A 21500-nucleotide genomic window follows, 5' to 3' on the forward strand; every position below is an offset into this window, starting at 1 on the left:
CTATAGAATGTTTTAACGATAAGCAAATATCGCTACCGAATAGATAAAAAGAGAAAGAAAAAACGAACGAATTAATTTTGAAAATTTTTACCTTCCTCCATTCCATTCGATCTGAAAAATTGAAGAAAAAAAGAAGAAGAAGAAACTTCTTTCTTTGAGATTCCCACAAGATCAAGATCAAGAGGAATAACGGGTTACAAGGCGTTTAAACAAAAGTTCAAAGGTGTTCCATTGAGAGGTGAAATATTAGAAGCATTTGAAAATTTGTCAAAGGGAGATGTCCTCCAGTGGAGTAGACAATAAAAGTGCCGGTTCATCTTTTCGTGTTCCTCGACGTTCCTTCAAGGGTGCACCAACCTCATCGAGTATGCAACTACGTGACAACGGTGCGTGGATACGTAGGTACGTACCCACGAAATACACGCGTTTTGAATTCGGTGCGCATGCATACACAGAGGCGAAACGGCTCCCGTTCTGTGTGGTAAATGCACTACGCTCGGGTAAGAACCCCGGGCCTCGTGTATGGGGGACGACAGGAGAAGAGAGACAGCTGTGGGGCAGCTGGCAGCGCGTGCCACGAACCTATGGGGTCTCCTCCAAACGCAGACGACGATGATATCCTATACTTCGTGACACGTAACTTACGGCAGGTTTCGAACAATGCTGCGAAACGAAGGTTCTGAACCGATTGTCGAAGAATCCAAGAGTTATCTTCACCACGATTGTCAACGAGATCGTTTGAAAGTGTCTACGTGACACGACATCTTACGTACGTTCGAAAAGATAATTTTCGACACGAAAATGAAAACGAAAATACACATACCTGTGAAAATTAAGTTAAAAATATGTTATCACGGCAAATAATTGAAAATATTTGACGATTTGTATCGTAAAAATATATAAAAGATATGGATTTTTTAATTCCTTGTCGTTACCGTATTGTTTTCACTAGTTTTTAGGTTAGTTTCCACACGCTTGTGGAAACGAGGCATTGTGAGAGATTCGACGAGACGTTGGGCTTCCTTGAAAGTTTTTCACTCGCTCTAAAGAAAAGAGATCAGCGGGTTCAAAGCCTTCGGGGGAGCGTTTTAGCCTAGTGAACATCTGCCGTCGCCTGCAACGATAATAATTCGAACAGCTGATACTCCTCGACGGACCACCGCCTTGCCTCGTGGATCCTGCAGGATCGAACGCTTCCAAATGTCTGTCGAAAATGTGACACTATCGGTCTCTGTGTTACATCTTTGTGGCCCTCGAAATTATTAGAAATAAATAACTCAGATGCGAAAAAGAAATATATCACGAGAAACGGTTATGGTGGTACGTATAAAAGTTAATAGACATTGTCTTTTGTTTGCTTTCCTACCTATTATAACAGAATGAATGATGGTGTCATAAATTTCGAAGAGGGAATAAACGATTGTCGCTTTATTAACGTTACATCTTAATAATAAATGAATAATTACTAATAATGAAAATGAATATTACCTTATTTTATTCTTTTTCTTTTTTATAGAAACGAAAATATTAGAAAGAATATAAATACATATAATATATATATATATATTATTATTCGAAGATAAATAAATAAGATCGTTTATATTTTGTTTGAAGATAATCTAAAAAAATAAACGTGTAATCAATATTTAAAATCCGCGAGGTAAAATGACGAAAGATTTGTCAACACGTCGTCACTAGTCGATCCTACTTTTTGCATCTCATCCGTGCCTCGTTCGGTCGTCGTTACGCTACGCTACTGGTAAAATGGAATAGTGGGGAGTCGAGTAGACCAATGAAAAGAGAAATCGTCGAAGAACCCGGCGAACTGGCGCGCAGCACGGTAACCGCAAACTTAAAGGCAGTTCGGTACTCGCACGTGGGCCTTCGTTCGTGTCGGATGTGTGCGCGTATGAAAATATCGCCAATTGTAAAGGACACCGTCCGTTACCACGTACGTGTCATCAACAGTGTTCGCGTTAATAATTATCGTTCGTAAATCGTCTCAGGTCTCAGGGAATACCTACTCCAATCTAGTATTAATGAATAAAATTTCTTCGTAACGCGAACGACTGTTGAACGTGTGCAACCGTTAAATTTTGTAATTTCGGTTTTATCGGTCAATAGATTATTTTTACTGTTAGAAGGATATCCGTATTGTTGGTGTGAATCTCTTTTTATTGGTGTGTTTGGGATTAAAGAAACAAGTTCAGTGCATCGGAAGAGGACAGTGCTTCAAAAAATTAGAGGTGCGTATTAGAAATTCTATTTTTTTTTGTTTCGTATATTACGAATATTATTTTACGAATATTTTGTTTTACATTACCTAATCGTATGTTCTAACATATTCGATATTCTAGCGCTTCGACGAGATATAATTAGGTAGTCACTAAGTTCGCATTACATTGCACAATTACGATTCAATGCCTTTTTGCAAATATTATGACGCAATTGTTTACTCGTTATTGTTTGCTTATTTTTTCCAATAACAATTGTTGCAAATACAAAAGCTTGTCTCGCAATATATATTATATAGTGTTTTAAAGGAATATACGTAAATCGATTTTTGCGATATATATGTTGGATATTTTCATATTATAATGTCATTTTAACAAAGTATATTAAATGTGCTAAAGGATTATAAAATATGTTCAAAAAATATTGTTTATTCGATGGCCAAATATTTCGACGAGGCCATCTTGCGTGTTCGTAAAACGATCTGCTTATTCTCCTCCTGTCGCTCCTCTTTCACCCCCGTTGCAGCGGTCTCGTCGCGACAAAGGGGGTACACGACGACGGGCACGTGTACCACAACGTTTATTAATAAACCTCGACGTCGGCTCCGACGATTTCTCTTTAACAGAAGGCCTGGAAACTTGTGCAGGTGATTACAGTCGTCTGGCGTAAACGAGCAGGGGAACTATGTACGATTCTTTTTTTTCATTTTTTTTTTTTCGTTTCTTTTCCGATGAGCATATTATTTTAAGAATAGTAGCAAAATAAATTTGCATGATTCGGAGTATTAGAAGCTTATATATTTTTCAGGAGCGTACGTACGATCATTGTCAATTATGTTTCAACAAGTGCTTCGTTACGGGATGTAAATAATTCAACGCTACATCTAATTTTGTGCATTGCTGAGATTTCGTTCAGCAATTTCGCGTTGCAAGAGAAATTTGATCAATTGATAAACGATGGTATCGTTTGATGCGTGTTTAAAAAAAAGTTTCTTTTTCTAAAAAATCATTTTTCACGGTCTATGAGCAAAACCAGGCATCGTCTCGTGTTTTCTAAATCTCTGGCCTTTGCGACTTTGGCCGAGAAGATATTTTAGTGTTTCGTCGAGCGCGTGGCAATCGGCCAGTGTCGAATACGCAAGTGTTTGCGCCATGATCGAAACACGATTCTATAGCGAAAATTTTTTTCATCTTATTAGATTTCTATAATTTATCTACGAAATTTCCTCGATATTTGCAAATTCAAAAATTTTGCAAATATAATCTTTTAAATGATGGAATCTTTTTTTTCAATTTTCATCTAGAGTTTTTTTTTTCCTTTTTTAATTTACTATATCATTAAGTTAAAATCTAACGTACTTCCTTTGCAAAAAGAATAATAATTATTAATTAAAAGTCTAGCGTTATAAAAATTGAACTTATTTACGCGTGACACGATTTTCACGTTGATTTATGAGACATACTGCATAGTTGTCATTCCGTTCGTGATGATATTACTCGAAAGCTTACAACTATTTTTTTTTTTTTTTCTTCAATGCGCAGTAAAATGCCATCATGATTTCTATTAAAAAGAAAGTTTGCGAAAAATATATATTCTGTCTGTAGCTTTCAAGTATATCCAGTAAATGCATTCTCTTTTTTATTTGATACATATCAAGCGATTCATATAGAAATCACGAATTGCAAATTTAACTTTAAGAATCATTTCTATTCGAGTCTGTGTGAAGATTCTTGTGCACTGAACCAAATGCACAAACGTTCCCGTTTTAAATAACTTTCTAATTTTGAATGCGGCTCGGATATACCATATCCAGTATGTCTTCTCTTTAAACGAGATCACGAGCATTTGTTATTTTTTTCTATAAATTTTTATCAATTACGACGTAATCATAACGTTGTAAAAAAAAAAAAAAAAAAAAGAAAAAAGATGCACACGAAGTATTTATACTCGGTTGCAAAAAAAAAAAAAATACTCGTACTCTATTTACACGTTAATTAATTTTGGCCGATAACAAAAAATAAATTACCTTTACCCGTAACAAAGCAAAAAAGATTCTCACAGTTGGTCTCGAGACGTACTGCTACGTACTCGACGACACACGTTCGACTTTAGGAAAAAACGTGGCAATCGCAGAAAGCATAGTATTTATCAACTACATACGTAACACGGTCGTTGCTTCCACGGTAGCTGAATTCAGAAAAGCGGCCTTTTATGCTCGACCGACGAACGTCCCGAGTGTAGTAGTTGCGTTCGGTTCTCTAGGATGAGGGAATTAGGGGGAGAAAGAGAGAGAAACAGAGGTAGAGACAGAGAGAGAGAGAGAGAGAGAGAGGAACGATGGTGGTGGAGGAGGAGCCCGATGGCAATACAACAATATGATTATACGGCGTGCTGCACCGGTTTTCTGCAGCAGCTGCCGTCGTTTTGGGAAACAGTGCGCGTGTGTGCGTGAGAGAGAGAGGGGGACGGAGGGAGGGAGGGAGGGAGACGAGGAAAGGGCCCCGTTCGGGCGAAGCGGTGCACTGACACGATAGTGTGGTGCTGGGTAGTGGTAGTGGCAGGTGGGGTGGGGGTTCCAGAGCGGGGAGGAGAAATAGGAAAAGAACGTAGGGCCCGTTTTGCAGGGCCTGTGCACAATATGAGTGTGAGAAAGATGGAGCGAAAGAGCGTGGAAAGGAGGAAAGAGGGAAAAAAACGGGAGGACCCCTTCTGTAATCCTCTACTCTCTCTCTCTCTCTTTCTCTCTATACCTGCAGCATTGCAGAAACACGAAGGCAGAAGCCCACGAAAAATACTACCCTACCATACCTAGGTTCTGGCAGGCAGTTTCGATCCTCGCAAGAAGTAAAACTGGCTCCCTTTTCAGTCCGTTACCGAGGCTTGAATGGAGGTCAGGGTCCCTTCTCTCCTTGCCCTTTTCTTCTTCTTCTTCCTCCTCCTCCCTGTGGTACCTTTCCTTCTTCTTTCGGCACAGTATATTCGCACCAGCGGTTAGTGCCTCGTTTCTGTTCTCGTTCCCCGGCTTGCCGGTTTTCCCTGGTTCGCACAGGGGTCCGGGCAGAAAGGGAATTTTTATCTGTTCCCTTTATATATACATGTATATGTATATATATATATATATATATATATATATGCAGGAAGGAGTCATCGATTCAAGGGAAACGAGGGGTACGGAACAGTATTTGAAGTAACGGGTCCGGTAGAGGGAGAAACGGTTTATTTTTGTCTTTCTTTCTTACCATCGCGCCTAGTCGAATACCTACGAGCGAAATTTTTTTCTCGCGAACGCGGATCTGCACGTGGCCGTGCGCGCATGTTGTTGCGCATTTTACGAAGATCGCGAAGCGACGCGATTCGTCGATGGGTCGTACAATGGGATATTAAATTCTAAACGGCTACTTTTTCCTCGCTCCTTATCTTATACCGAGAAATATTTCATCTTTTTTTACGATTTTACACGTTCGGTTTAAACTTTTGCCTTTGCACGAATCCACTAATCCAATCGAGGAAACGATATCATTTGAAAATACGAGCGAAATTATCGATTGCAGATCCTGTGACGAGAATCATCATTTTGTCTAAATGGTGGTAAGCCTGTGACGTGATTAACCGTTGACCAAAGTACCAGAGAAAGGTGTCAAAATTGAGCAGGTCGTCCTCCCGTCCGGCGGTGATCTCGCCAAAATTTGGAGGATGTTGATGCCCGGTGCTGCTGGTCTCAGTGCCGTAGGCGCGGTGGGCGCCGTTGGGGCGCCAGGGCCGGACGAGCTGGTGTCGGGCCTTGGCGCTTTGGCCGGCACTACGCCTCAACAGAAGGATACCACTTGGACGAAACTTTTCGTCGGTGGTTTGCCGTATCATACCACCGACAAGAGTCTCAGGGAACATTTCAACGTGTATGGGGACATTGAAGAGGCAGTGGTCATCACTGACAGGCAGACCGGCAAAAGTAGAGGTTACGGTTTCGTAAGTATTATTATAACTTTTTACTTTTTATTTATTTATTTCTTTTTTTTGCTGATTAGTTTCTTTTTTCTTTATTTTCGTTGATTGATGGTCGTTGCTGTGAGAGCTCGCTTTGTTGAGTTTGAGAGATAGCTTCGAATGAGTAGTTTATCTATTTTGTATTGTGTTGTACACGTGTAATTTTTAACGGCACAGAGTTTTTCAAGTAACAGAGGAATAAGGGATGATAAAAAATTTATTAGAAATTTTGCTACCATGGAGAACTGGTTCTCTCAACCGTTGCCCTTAATAGTTTTTAAACGTTAAAAGTAGGCGTGTGTTGAACGTGCAAAGATAATTCGTTGGGATAATATAACCAGTTCGTTCACTTATATTCAAAAGGATTTAACTGTTTCCTTAGAACTTCCGGTAGATGGTTCTTTTTTTCCCCCTTCTTTAAAAACATATATATATTCCTTTTTTATCACACGTACGCGACTTATGCAAAGGATGATATGCAAAATACGCGAGTGTGTCAACGTTCTTGCTAACGAAATTCTCTTCGAATTGCTCGTTGTTGCCGATCGTCGCAAAAAAAAAAAAAAGTAAATAAATAAAACCGATTACAAATCTCTCGTTGGAGATCGGCTATTATTATCGAGTTATTCGAGAAAAGTAAATAATTTTAAAATCATAAACAAAAACTAGAGGTAAAGATAAACTAAAACAACGCGTTCCACGTCACAAGCCGAATCGAAGCCTTCCGCCGGAAGTTTTGAACAAAATTCGGAATGTTATCCGCATCAACCATCCGTTAACAAAATTCATCACTTAGATTACATCGAAACAATAACATCTCTTCTATTGCAAGGAATTGTCTTTTTTTACGAAAAAAAAAAAAAAAAAAAAAAAAAAGATCTCTTTGCGCACAATCTCGTAAATTTTATCATCTTGTACATCGTGATCACGTGACGGAGGGGCACACGTGCAAGATCGAGGCGAGGTGGAAGAAGGATTAAATACGAAATAATCGATCGGATCTGTATGCAGGTGATCATGGGAGACAGGCCAGCGGCAGAGAGGGCGTGCAAAGACCCGAACCCCATAATCGACGGTCGCAAAGCGAACGTCAACTTGGCGATTCTTGGAGCTAAACCCAGGGGTAATCTGCAAGCGAGTAAGTATTCGTGCTCAAACAACGTTGATAGTTTGCAAAACGCTTATCGAATGAATTGTTGCGAATTTTTTTTTTTGTTATTAAGTAGACAGATTCGGCGATATTTGATTTGTTTCCTTTTTTTTTTTTTTTTTTTTTTTTTTTGCTTGGGGTGCTTTTACTTTTGTTTCTTCTTCCCCTCCTCTCCCCTCTTTCTCTTTCTTACTCTCTCGATCTAATCTTATCGATTCCTCTCGATCACGAATCACGCGCATCGGAATTGACTCGATTCCAAAAATGTTATTTCGAGGGATCGATTAATTTCCGGGGCGAATGTCATTTCTAAACTTTCGGCCGATTTTTGCGCATCATTGTCGCGGGTTTTACGCCGTTGAAACACAGCCAAATGAGCGTATCCCATTCGTCACGGATAATATATACCCTCTTGTGACGTGCGGTTATAATTCTACGTGATATACGCGCGGTCCAACTTTTTCCCCCGCTGCGAAACTTATTATCAAAGCTTAAGCCCAATCTTGATGAGATCGGTTACAATTTTTGGAAAACCACGATAAAGGCTTCAGCTGTAAAAGTCGAAGAAGAAAGAAAAAAGGAAGAAATAAATTAAGAGATATCCGTGTCTTACAATCCGATTTGCGCAAGTATTTAAATTTCGCCGCGCTCCGAATCCGAAGATTTGGAACACCGATGAAAGGGCAAAAGGCGGCAGCAGTGAGTGTAGCGCCGTTTCTGCAAATCGTGGACCCGCGCGCTCCCCTCGAGATCACTTTCTTGAACTCTCCGATCGATGGCTCCGGGCCAACATTGCTTGGCGCTTCAGCACCTAAGTCTAAAATTGCCTTAACCCGAGTTTATGCGCCGCCTTCGTCCGTCCGTCCGTCTCCCCTCCACCCCTCTTTCCACCTTTCAACGCGCGAAACTCAATTCTCAAGCCTGAAATTGGCCCTACGATATTTATTAAGAAAAGTATCTCTTCCATTCTCGATAATATGCGTGAAAAGGCGAGGAAGAAGCGTGCGCGCATCGATGCGCGCGCACACACACGCGCACGCGCGGTACGCGCTTGGAAAAAATTCTTTTTTCCCTTTCCAATTTACGTTTTTCACATCTTAATTTATTCGCTGACGCTGACGAATTTGCGTCAAGCCGCGTTGCGTTTTCCGATTGCGCCGAATGCGAATCATCCTTCTCCTCCCCCCAATCGAATGTTTCTTCGCGAATTTGTAAAAAAAAAGTTTGTAAATTTACAAAATTGTTTCGATTTATTTAATCCACGCATCCACGCTCTCACGGTTCTACTACCAACTCCTCTTGATTTTCGTGTTGCCACGCGACGCGTGATATTCACTTCGAATCGTACGAATCGTATTCCTATTCTATCTCGCGATAGAGAAAGCGCGTCATTACCAAAGTACGAGCGTATGCAAATCGTGTTATATATTCGTATGTACTACACCTCTCTTTGTAACGAGTAAGTTCAAGAACGAATCGATTAACGATTCTTGACGATTTTTTCTTCGATTCTCTCGATCCGTTCTTCGAACACTTTTAATATATATATATATATATATATATATATATATATATAAATTTCCGTTTTTCCTTCTTCTTCTTTTTACGATCGTCGCGAAGAAATGTTTTTATGTATATATTTCCGTTTTTCTTTCTTCTTCTTCTTCTTCTTTTTACGATCGTCGCGAAGAAATGTTTTGTTCCGTGTATCGTGCACGAAGGATAAGAAGGAGATGGTAAGAGCGATATATTTAAGAAAGAGCAGGATGTTCGATTTACGGGAGAGAGGAGGGGCATGGCTCGAGTTCAGGGCTGGCCATTAGAAACTTAAATAGGATTAACTCGGTACTTGTTTATGATTTCAGCATTCCCGTTCGCTGCTGGCATTCGAGCTGGATATCCCGCGGTTCTTCCCGGCCAATATGGGTGAGTTCTTCAACGCGCACACGTTTATGTGATTTTGTCCAAAAGAGAGTAGAGAATTAAGAAAGAGTTGCATTCGAAAAAAAAAAAAAAAATTATATATACAGAATATACAGCGCAGAGGAAAGAGTAGTAGACGATTTTTTAGACTTTTATTCAAAAAATTGAATTTTAAAATTGCATCGTGATATCATTAGAGACGATGCATCAACGATCGTTTTGAATAGTTAGTTTACGTTTACGTTTAATATTTATTTATTTTTTTTCCTCTTATATTAAATATTGTAATAATACGCATTTTTGACACTCGTATTTTAAACTAAGGGGGAGAATAATTTTTTTTTTCTCGAATTTTTTTCGCATTGATTTTGTCGTAGAAGGAGAACGATTTCATTTATTGAAAAAAAAAAAAAAAAAAAAAACGTAAAAAAAGAGAAGGTACTCGGTGTTGACGGTGTTTCCAGTTTCATTTATCTTGTGAACATTTTGTTAAAGGCAGACTATATATAACGTTTCAGCATCCTGACACACACACGCGCGTAAGGGAGCAAGCCGAGAAATTCCCTTTTCGAGATCCTTGAGAGCGCCATGGGCGCCGTTCTAAGGAGCGCAAATATATTAGAAAAAAAAAAAAAAAAAAGAAAGAGACGAATATGGATAGAAAAAAAAAAGTCAGAGAGACCTGAAACGAAAAGTAAAAAAAAAAAAAAATCTATATACGTATATACACACACACATACATGTGTACGAGAGAAAAAGTGAGAGAAAAAAAGAGGAAGGGGCAGAGAAAATATTTGCAATCGATGAAAATGTGAGGGAGGGAGAAAGAAAGAAAGAACGCGGCACACGTACAATCAGAAGCCATGAGTATCCACGAAATATTATTTCTACAAAAAACCGTCAAAATGTCGACTTCCGAGGATCGGCCTCTTCTTCTAGTACCTATTACTAGTATTTTTTTGGTTGTGTTTTTTTTGTTTCTTCTTTATTGATGAGGTTGACGTGAAGTGATATGATAATTGATTTGCGGTTGCTGAGAGATTTGTTTGTTTACTGGTTTTGACTTTTTTTGGTCTTTACACTCTTTTACACTCTTTTTCTTTAATCATAATAATTAATCAATATTAATATTAATTAAAAAAATAAATAAATAAATAAAAAAATAAAGGAAATAATCACGCGCGTGATTATTCATCTTCTAATTAGGGATTTTGTCTTTTGATCATTAATCACACATCGTTAATCCAGCGAGCGTGGTTTAAATAACTGTGAGGCAACGTGGTTTACGTTGTTGTTCAGCTAATATAACTCGTTACCCGTTAAAACGTTGCAAAATCTATATATCATCGATGGCCACGCACACATCGGCGAACGTTATAAATGTACACACACACATATATATATATACACACACACACGGATAGTTTCCATGTATAGACTATTTTTTCTTTTTTTTTTTTCTCCATAGCATCTGTTCCGTACTCTCTAGTGTATCTAGTATCTTGTGTTTCGTATCGAGTGTCCTTTCCTACTCCTCTCTCCTCTTCTTTTCCTTCGATTACTTTTCGCGCGCATTCCTTTCCGTTCCCCGTCTCGTTCATTCACTTTTATCGAATTCGCGCAATTTCGGTGTATTTCGTGTTCAACAACGTGTTCAACAATGTGAAAATTCGTCGTGTTATTTGCTACATCAGCCCGCGAAATTTTTCTCGCTCGTGGATCCTCGAAATATTAGTTCGCGGGAAACTCGCGCGGAGGCGCTCGTGTTGAATTATTCATCCGTTTATTCGAAAATAAGCAGAGTGGGGGGAAGGAGGAAGGAGAGCAGATAAGAGGAAAGGAAGAAAGAGAAAGAAAGAAAGAAAGAGAATATGGACGAAGATTTTTAACCGCGTGCAGCAGAATTTCGTTGAATTATGAACGAATACGGTCGATTTCTCCGAACCGTGTGGATCTCCCGTATTTTTCACCGGAAATCGACCCGCACCGCCGCGAAACACGGCAACGTTTCATTAATTTTTCATCGTGCCAATCGATTTTATCGCGTTACACTCGGTTTGGCCCAGTCAGATTCTTAGCCGCAGCGTCGAGAAATTCGTCGAGATATCGAACGGTTATCGAAACCATGGAAAGAGAGAGAGAGAGAGAGAGAGAGAGAGAGAGAGAGAATGAGAGAGAAAGAGAAACGAGCAAAGTAAAATAAATTCGTTCTTGTATCGGTAACAACTCGATAAATCTCAAATATATATACATATATAGGTCGACATATATAAAACGAATTCTTAATTCTCCAAGGGGGAGAAATTTAGAAAAGTAATTTTTTTTTCCTCTCTTTCTAAAAAGAACTAACGCGAATCTTATTTGTTCGGACGATTCGACGGTAAGATTCGTCGAGTGTACATACAGGCACCATACGCTAACCTATAATTGTGATACAATTAATAATAACCTTGTGTGTGTGGTGAAGGCTTACACTACACTTGGTGTCGCTATTGGTGTTGTATTTTTTTTTTTTTTGGTGTTGTACGTGGTTTTTTTTCTTCTTTTTCCTTTTTTTTTTTTCTTATTCTTTCTTTATAATAATATAACATCGGTGTGCACCATCGGTATGTCACTGTTTCAATCGATAGGGGAATCGATGTTTCGCCGAGCTCGAGCGATTGATCGATCGGCTCGAGGAGAAAATTATTATTTATTTATTTCTTCGTCTCGACGAAAATCGTCGTCGTCGTCGTCGATCTTGCGAAAATCGCAAGGCCCCGCGTTGTCCTCGAATTTAGCGGGGAGCTAAAGCGTAGGTGGGAAAGTGAAATCCAACACCGGAGGGAGTTTTCTCGTTGCTTGTAGTCCAACGACATTCGTGGTCGCGTCGTAAGTTTTCACAAACTCGGATCGACGACGACGACGACGACGACGACAACGAAGACGACGACACGCCTTGCATCTCTCGGTTCGGCCATCTTGAAGATTCTGGCGTTGGTCCAATCTTTATTTAGATCCACCTGTCCCCCGTGTCAGCCTCTGTGTTTCACCATCACGATATTCAACCGTGGCTTCCTCCGCGAGGGGACCTCTTTAAACTTCCTAACAATCCTTCCAACGATTCCTCCTCCAAAAACTCTCCTCCCTCTTTCTTCACGGGTTCTCAAAACGATCTTCCAATTATTCCAAGCCTGATAACGATAATACGAATATTCACGAAGTTTTTCGAGAAAGTATATGCGAGTAAAAGTAGGCGTTCTTTTTTTTCTTTTTTTTAATATTAAACGTGAAAGCGAAAAGCACGATTATACATTAGAGTGGAGTTTCATGTGCATATATTGTTCATATCGCTAGATCGTTAACATCTTAGTCGAGCACGGTTGAAATATTGGCATTAGAAAAGAGGTTTCGCGGCGGCCGGGTGCGTGGAGAATGTCTGTTTCTATTTTCATTGTCGATGCCTCCTCTGTCCACCTGTCGCTGTCACTCCGATGTCGAGCGGACCAATAGCGTTTCACGGGAGGCAAACATTGTTACAATATCTGAAAATCAAATATTCCTCTCCAACTATATATATATATATATATATATACACACATAGTTCGAGTTATTTCGCGAAACCATTTATTTCTCGAAACGCGGTTTATTACCCCGATATCCTCGAGAATTATAGCCACGAATAATATCCTCGATAGAGAAATAAACGCGCCTTCCAAGAGATAAATTTCTATTTCTAAGTTGTCACCTTGGTTTTCTTTATTCTTTTCGACCGAGTATTCTATTGCATATAAAACCGCTCTGAATAAATTGCCACGCTCTTGCGTCATCCGGACTGATTCGCCGTCTCCTTTTCCAGAATATCGATCCGTGAAAGAAAGAAAAAGAAAGAGGAATTGAGAAAGTCGCGCGACAACGCGTGTCATCGCGCGTGAAGATGTGGCGGCACGTGTGCCAGGTGGCCGCGTCGTAATTTTCCCCTTTCTTTCCGCGTTTCGCGTGTCGATGAGAAACGGTCGGTGGCGCGCGTGTGTCGTGTAGGGAAAAATACCCGTTCAATCGGCCAGTTCTCGCGAGTGTGTGTGTGCGCGCTCGTGATGGGATGATGTACGCGTGCGTGGTGTAATACGTGAGTGGACAGTGAATGCGCAGTGTGCGAAACGGTGCGAGCGCCGGCGCCGTGGATAATCCAATGGGATGATCTGCCAATCCTTGGAAAGCGGAACAGGCCAATGGTGGGTTTCGAGGGTGGTTCTTTGCGGACTCGTGTAACGGTTTTCTGTCGCGTTCGTCGCGCCACTTATGAGGAACTTACGAGGATTGAACTCAAGCGGGAACTTGAGTGGAAACGTTGTTTCGAGGCCCAACAAGGTCAAGGAAGAGATGTAAATTGTTCGTAATATTTGGGTGTTTTAATTTTTCTTTCTTCTTTGGAGAGGTACGGGACGAAAGTGGAAAATTTTCCACGTTAAGATTGCCCATTGAATACGAGTCATGGTAATTTTTAATTTTTTTCTTAGAATCATAGGGGGCTTTTAACATATTTGCAAGCTTCAAAAGAATATGAATCGTGGCAATTTTCGATTTCTTCTTCGAATTACGTTTTCCACGTTGCAACGAATATAAATTATAGTAATTTTCAATTTCTTTTTCGAATCACGATTATTTTTAAAAATTTTCCATGTTGCAAGCTTTCAACGAATATAAATTATAGTACGAATATAAATTTTCAATTTCTTTTTCGAATTACGTTTTCCACGTGCAGCCCTCCAATGTATATGAATTATGGCAAATTCTAATTTCTACTTCAAATTACGGTGGTTTTTCAGAAATTTTTCAAGCTGCAACCCTCCAACGAATATAAATCATAAAAATCTTCAATTTCTCCTTCGAACTATACCGATTAAATCGAAACGTGTAAAAACATGGACTCATGCGACTTCAAAAATTTTCCAACCTTCGATGTATCTTCCACACGTATATCTAATCTCTTCTACATAAATTAAACCGAAAATGAAAGAAACTCGAAATTAAACCTTTCCCTATTAATATCCAACCTTCTATTTCAATCTCTCTCTACAAAATTTCCCCTCACCCTCCTCCAACTTTCTAACCTAAAAACAAATTTTCAATAACTAATCACTATTTATTCAATTCTTCTATTTTTCAATTTTTTATTCAATTGTTCAATCACTTATTCAAATTTTTATTCTAATGCTTGTCTCGAGACAAGCATCGAAAATTCGGTGATCCTTGGTTCGAGCGTGCGCCCGCATGTGCAACTCGTTCGGGAGGCGTGTACGCAGGGAATTAGAAGGGCGGCTATCAAGCAAGTTCGTCCACGCGCCACTTGGCGCGGAGATCCTAATCGCGGTGCACGCGGCCACTTTGCGTCGGAAATCGAGGCTGCTCGCTCAGACACACGCGTCACGAAAGGACGCTGCTGGTGTGACCCGCGAACCGCCTTTTCCCCCTCCTTTTACTCCTTTTCTCTCCCTCCTCCCCTCCCCTTTTCGATAATCGAAAGAGACACCACCAGACAATTTTTTCAATCGAACGAGTTGGGCAAAATTCGTTTGCCACGTTCGTTCGTTTCTTCTTTCATCGATCGCGAAAATTATCGTCCGTGAAAAAAACGGCAAGCTTTTTCTTCGATCGATGATGCCATCCCGTTGGAAATTAATACACGTTTACGGTAGAAATTACTTTTACTCGTTTATCGGCGATTAATCGGCCGCGTCTCCGCTTATTTTAATAATTAGACGCGTTGTACGATAAATAATTCATCGTAATTTCCCTCCCCCTCCATTTGCTGAATTGAATTGCAACACACGAACGAGTCGATACGATACGAAGTTTTTTTTTTCAAATCGAGGGGTATTATAAATTCCTTGGAGGATCATTTATTTTTTCACAGATCGGCTGGATCCAGATTTTGGTAGCTTCGATTTTTTTTATTAATTTTTCGGAAGGTAATCGAGGGGGGGTAACGGAGGAGGGGAGTAGCGGAGCGAAGAAAAAACACGAAGGGTGGAAAAAAGCGGGGTTGAGGACACGCGAGCCATCCATAATGCACGGACCGCGGCGAAGATGCGCCGGCAAGATAAATTGGAATAGAAAATAGGTGGAGTAGGGGGGAAAAAAGAAGAAGAGGGAAAAAAAATGATCACCGAGGAGCAGATAAGGGGAGGAGGGGATTTCGTGAATTTATTCAGTCGTCCAAGGTCTGGAATGCAACGACTCGTTTATTCGTGACTTTGATATATTTTGTGATCGAGGATATAAAAGAGAAAAAAAAAAAAAAAAATGGAAGGAATTTGAAAAATCGTTTTTTCAAGCATGACAAGTAGATCGAGAATTTTAAAATAGCGAACGGTAACGATTTGTCAAAAAAAAAAAAAAAAAAAAAAAATCTCATTTTAGTCGCGTAAAAAAATTCATAAAAAAAAGTCTGATGGTATTTTCTCACAGTTATATTACATTAAGGATGGTTCAACGATACTACTTAAATATTCACCAATCTCAATCACAACAAATCAGGCGAATACTTTGTCGCGATTTCTCGACAAGTCCTGATATGTCACAGATATGGGACAGGGGGTAATGTAAACGCACATCCCAAATAACCTATTAATTTTCGTAAACTTGGCGCGAAGTTTCTTGTTCGGGGGAAATTGTCAGAATCGAGAAATTGGGTGCACGAGTATCCCTTCCCCATCCCATATCTCCCTTCTCCCGAGAAAGCATCTGGCCGCCATCTGGTAACAGGCCAAGCGTAATATTTTTACGAGGATCGCCGATATATACTAATCTCTTCGACGCGATCGAAAAAGCGTGGTAGCAGGTGATTGTGTTCCTCTCACGTGTCCACTTCGCGTATTATACATATATATACATGTAAAAAGAAGTATCGTGTTGAAATTCGAATTTTCGAACACATTTATTTCCGATATTTCCAGAAATGAATCGGAATTTTTATCGACTTTTATCAAAACCTTGTCGAACGAATTAGACGAATTAAAATTTTCGCTCGTAGATTTCGAGAAGGTGGATGGATAGAAACGAAGGAAGCGGAAGTTTTTTTCTTGTATCATTTTCGTTAATCTATGCGCTGCACTAATTCGACGAGGCGAACTATCGTTTCGAAGCCACAGGAGCAACATATTGATTTCCCTCGTGGACTGGACACTAGCCATTATCGATCCGTTAAAAAGTTCAGGGCTGTCTCCTGTGTCTGTATGTCCTTTGGAAACGCGATTCGCGAGTTACACTTGTTTCTTGTAAAAAAAAAAAAAAAAAAATTGCTATTTTGCTTACCATTTCAATTAGTTTAAAAGTTTAACAAGAATTAATTTTTGCAAGTTATCATATTATATATATATATATATTGAAAAATTTGGTCGATGATCGTACGTCGTCGGCCCATAAAGGAAACGTGATCCTTTTCGCGATAAATTGGAGAACAAGTTGAAGTGAGAATCGAGTCGGGGCGGCGAATTTTTTTATGCGCGCGCAGATATTATGCGTTGAAAAAAAAAGGAAGAAAAAACGAAAGAAAGAAAGAAAGAAAAAGAGGGGAAAAGAGATAGAGACAGAGGCACTGCCATTGTATTGGAACTGTATTATTCACTTTTCTCTTTTCTTTTGTGAATTTTATTAGAGTAAATTATGTACTAACGTTGGTGTTAGGTTAATCGTGTGCCGTGAAGTATCGAAAAGTATCATTATCATTCGTGGAAATGACCTGATTATTTACACACGTTTGTCGTTGGTTTGTTGTTGTTTTGCCGACACGTTGAGGATTTTTCTTTTTTCTTTTTCTTTTCTTTTTCTTTTCTTTTCTTTTTTCCTATTATTATTTTTTTTCTCTCTTTTCATTGGATTTGTTGCGCATTCTTTTTTTTTTTTTTCTCTTCTTTTTCTTTAATGTCACGCCTTAGTGATACCACACTCTGTCACCAGTTTTCATAACGCGTTCGCTTCCCGTCCACCTGTCTCCTCTCTCTCTCTTTCGCTCTCACTCTCTTCCCTGCCTTCCCCTCCTCCCACCCTTTGTCCTTTTTTCTCGCTCACGCATCGAATAATAATTTCTACACGAACACGAGCCATACACACGCGCACACATATACACACACATTTATTACTCGGCGTTTATTATCGTTTGATATATCATTGCAATGGTACACGTAAAAGTAGCATTCGTATGACGGCATAGAACGCGGATAATACTCTCAGATTCACGGTTATCGAATGTTATATCAAAGTACAGTTTCAAATAACACAGAATTGATTACTAATTCAGTGACACGTGTTTTTTTTTTCTTTTTTCTTTCCTAATAAAGAAAAACGTACGATCATTCATTTTTCTCACGCTGGAAAATACAATACACGTATTATATATTTCGAAGACGAAACACTTTTTTTTTCGAAATACAAGTTTGATTCGAATTAAGTTTTTATAATTTTCCTCGATCTAAACATCTCGTTTAGATGTAAAAAAAAAAAAAAATCGATTTGATTCTAATCTCTCTAAAACTTCGGGAAAGGAAAGACACTTTCCTTAGAAGAAGGAATATAAGCCAATACACACGCGATCGTGTTGTTATTCAATTCGAGAAGAGTTAGCTCTTCCAATAAACCGTTTATCTTAATTGAGGGGGTAGGAGTAGGAAGGGTTGCATTATCCGCGCTTTACTTACCTCGACATTCCACTTTCACACTGTGTACACGCTGGTTAAAAAAGCCTTCCTCCTTCCCTCCCCCCTCCTCCCCCCTCCCCCTTAACTCTTAACTCTTAACCGCACAGGGAGAAAAGTTCGAGCTTGCCGGTTGTCCATCGACAACAAGTTCCCTCCTTTGTTGTTGTTATCATTTTTATCATTCTTCGTCTCCTCGAGAAAAAAAAAAAAGAAAACGGAGATGATGTTCGAAGGCTTAACTTCCCTTAGGATCCCTGACAGAAAGCTCGATGGACCACGGGTCGCCTCGAACGGCAAGTGTGATTATCCAGGGCCAATCGATCATCATGGTGGATTAACAATATGGCCGCTCGACGCGCGCGACACTAGCGCCACCACCTCTCCTTTTCTTACTTCCATAAAACAAAAGAGAGACAGAGAGAGAGAGAGAGAGAGAAAGAATGAGAGAGAAACATATACAAAGCGATCGCAGTGCCACTGATAGATCACTAATCCACCATGATCATCCGACTATGAGTATTCTTCGTAATAAATTAGATGTACGAGTGGCATAGCGTCGTTTAAGTGTCGTTTAAGATTGGATGTAGGGTGGGAAGGGGGGAGGGGAGGGGGGCGAGGTATAATATACCGGCTAACCGGTATCACGATTTTGGTTTCAGGGTGCCACCAGGCTACGTGTACCAGTCGCCGTACCTGGCGGCTGCCGCGCCAGGTGGTTTGGTGCCGCTTCCGGCCACGCAGTTGACCCACGCGGCTGCCATGGCCGCGGCCTCTCAGTTCTACGAGTATCAGAACGTCGCGGCTGCTGCCGCCACTTATCCGGGGACGTCGTACAATTTCGCCGAGGCTTATCCCTATACCAGCGCAGCCGCCGCTGGTATGTGTTTGAAAAGTGTCCAGAGCAAGGACAGCAACGGGCTGATACACCACCACCAGCAGCACAACGGCAGCAGCCCTGCGGTGCTGGCACACCAACGATTGGAGAAAGCTCTCCTGCCGCCATTTCTGCCGTCCGTGCTACGTGGCAACGGTAGAAATTTATTCGAAAAAAAAAAAAAAAAAAAAAGAAATGAAAATGAAGAAAAAAGAAAATGCGCTGAAACAGAGAGAGAGGGGAGAGGGAGGAGGGGGGGGGGGGAGATAGGGCGGACGAGTGCGTGGAGTGATGGGATCAAGTTTCGACGCCAGCGCCATGTTCAAGTCAAATTTTTGTTTCTGTTCCGGGTGATGATGATGATTGTTAAGTTAATGTAAAAAGGAGAAATGGATTCTTGAATCTAGCTGTTAGCAGGGAATACTTGGTCCCGTCATTAGGTGTAAATGAGAGCGAGAAAGGAGGAAGAAGTTGTTTTTTTTTTTCCTTTTTTTTTTTTTTTTTTTGAAGTAGCGGAATTAGTTGCACTTCCACGAGGAGGAATCTCTGCAAGATTCCCAACAAATTACAATAAAATAAGCCAGTCCAGTTTATTCGTGAAAGGGATATGTTATAAAGTTTCTTTTTTTCTATTATTCTTTATTTTTTTATTCTTTCCTTTTCAAACGTGTATCTTTTCGAAATACTTTTTTTTTTTTTTTTTTTTTCAAATTTTGTTCCATTTTTCATTTAAGAGTTGTAACTTCGAAGGTAAAATATCACGTAATCATTTTGAACGCATGTGCGTCGATACTGATAGTTTTCAGTTTCAATGTTTTTTTTCAAGTTGTTAGACGACTGCATGTTTCATGGAAGCTAGAATATATACATTTGATAAAGTTTGCGTAACAAGGTAGTATTAGCAAAGATTAACAATATATGAAAGATTGCACGTTTCGATAATTTTTCTCAGATTTATTTATTTTATCATGAAATTCTTTTTCGAAGCTTTTCACACGTATTTTCATTTATTGTGATTTTTGGATTATTTATTTATTTTTTTTTTTTTTTCACTGAGAACGAATTTCAACACGAATCTTAAAAGAAATTGATACTTTTTTTCATAGCGCAAAATAATGGGAATCTTGCTGAGAATACTTCCTTACTTGTTTCACTATCGCTTCTTCACGTTGGCGTATGTTTCGTAGTTTTTACGAATTTTTTTATTTTGGTCACACATGTTTATATCAAAAAGCAAATAGATTTTGCATTTAACAGGAGAACTTTCTACAATCTTCATTCCAAAATTTACACATCATGGCTGAACATTTTTTTCCTTCTTTTTTTTTTTTCATTATTTTCAATATTATCTGCAATTACTTTTATGCTATTCGTATACGTTCTCAGGAGTATGAGAATTGCTTGAATAAAAGTTTCTTTAATTTGCGCTGGAATGTTCTGCTCTCTGTATAACAGACACACAAAAAAAAAAAAAATGGAAATGCAATATTGCATGCTCATGCTGGCTTCGCATTCAACACGATCGACATGCAAATTTTGTTGATGCTCTGATGTGCTGTCTACGGTGGTGGTGGGAAAAATGTCACAATGGATGACAGAGTAGTCAGTAAGCTTTTATTATATAGTGTCTTGGCAAAGAATTGAATATGAATCTGTTGACAAGGGTAAAAATTAAAGATGCTTTGTCAAATACTCAAAAAAAAAAAAAAAAAAAAAAAAGAAGAAAAAAAACATTCAAAAATTTTCACATGTAACACGAGTCAAAAGTCAGTTTACAGAAAACAAAACAAAAGAAAGGGGGGGGGGGAAAAGATCCATTCAATGTCGATACAGATACGTAATTCTTAACTCACTTTTGACTCTCTTTGTGCACAATTATTTATTCACAATTCATCTTGTATTCTCCAAAGGATTATCCGCTCTAAGATCGGCAAAATACACAGAAGCTTAGAAAGCGGTTTACCTTTTTTCTTTTCTTTCTTTTTGCAGCGAATGCAGCGGCAGCGAGTTACGTGACACCATACACGTATGCAACGCTACCAGGTGCAGCGGCAGGATTACCAGCAGCAGCGGCTGCAGCTGCAACAGCGGCGGGCGCAGCCTTCCCAGGACTACCGTATCAAACGACGCCTCAGGAAGCAAGATTGCAATAGAAGTTGAATGAATTGCCGCGAGGTGGAGGTTCGATGCACACCAATTGTTCCGCCAGCGTTAAAAAAAGAAAAAAAAAAAAAAAAAGAAAAAAGAACACGCAAAACTTGATCCTCGCCGCCGTATATATATATATATATATATATATATATATATATATATATATATATATATATATAAAAATATATATATATATATATATATATATATATATATATATAGACACACACACACACGTGTTTAATCTTCTTCGCCTGTCTCTTCGTGTCGATCTACTTCTTTTCCAAAGCTTCTTCCTTTCTCCGAGAGGGGGCAGGGTTACTGTTCGGCGCGATTCCATTCCGCCAAACGAGAGAAGAAGCCATTGTTTCGAACGTTTTCGTAGCTGTAGCCAGCTCACCGTTCTCACGTGTTAATTTTGGAAACGACGTATCGACCGAGAGGCAGAGGAAACGAGGAAGCTTCGTTGGATACGGCCCCACGTCACTCAGGATCGATGGTTCGA

The 21500-nt window shown here is 39.6% G+C and overlaps 1 protein-coding gene across 2 annotated transcripts; it reads left to right on the plus strand.

The window, feature by feature from the left end:
* The first annotated feature begins 1824 nt into the window (after positions 1-1824).
* On the plus strand, positions 1825-21104 carry LOC105734754 (RNA-binding protein 24). Of its 2 annotated transcripts, none has more exons than XM_086916492.1 (6): positions 1825-2246; positions 5787-6201; positions 7231-7357; positions 9235-9295; positions 18630-19000; positions 20834-21104. In XM_086916492.1, exons 2-6 carry the CDS (start codon positions 5929-5931, stop codon positions 20995-20997), a joined length of 996 nt encoding a protein of 331 aa, XP_086772618.1. In that variant the 5' UTR covers positions 1825-2246; positions 5787-5928; the 3' UTR covers positions 20998-21104. The 2 variants fall into 2 exon arrangements, with proteins under 2 accessions (XP_086772618.1, XP_086772620.1); XM_086916494.1 differs by having other exon boundaries at positions 1831-2246; positions 18630-18847.
* The last annotated feature ends 396 nt before the right edge of the window (positions 21105-21500 follow it).

Source organism: Apis florea, unplaced genomic scaffold, assembly GCF_048593485.1.
Source record: "Apis florea isolate Af1SG1 unplaced genomic scaffold, ASM4859348v1 contig_3802_pilon, whole genome shotgun sequence".
Lineage (NCBI taxonomy): Eukaryota > Metazoa > Arthropoda > Insecta > Hymenoptera > Apidae > Apis > Apis florea.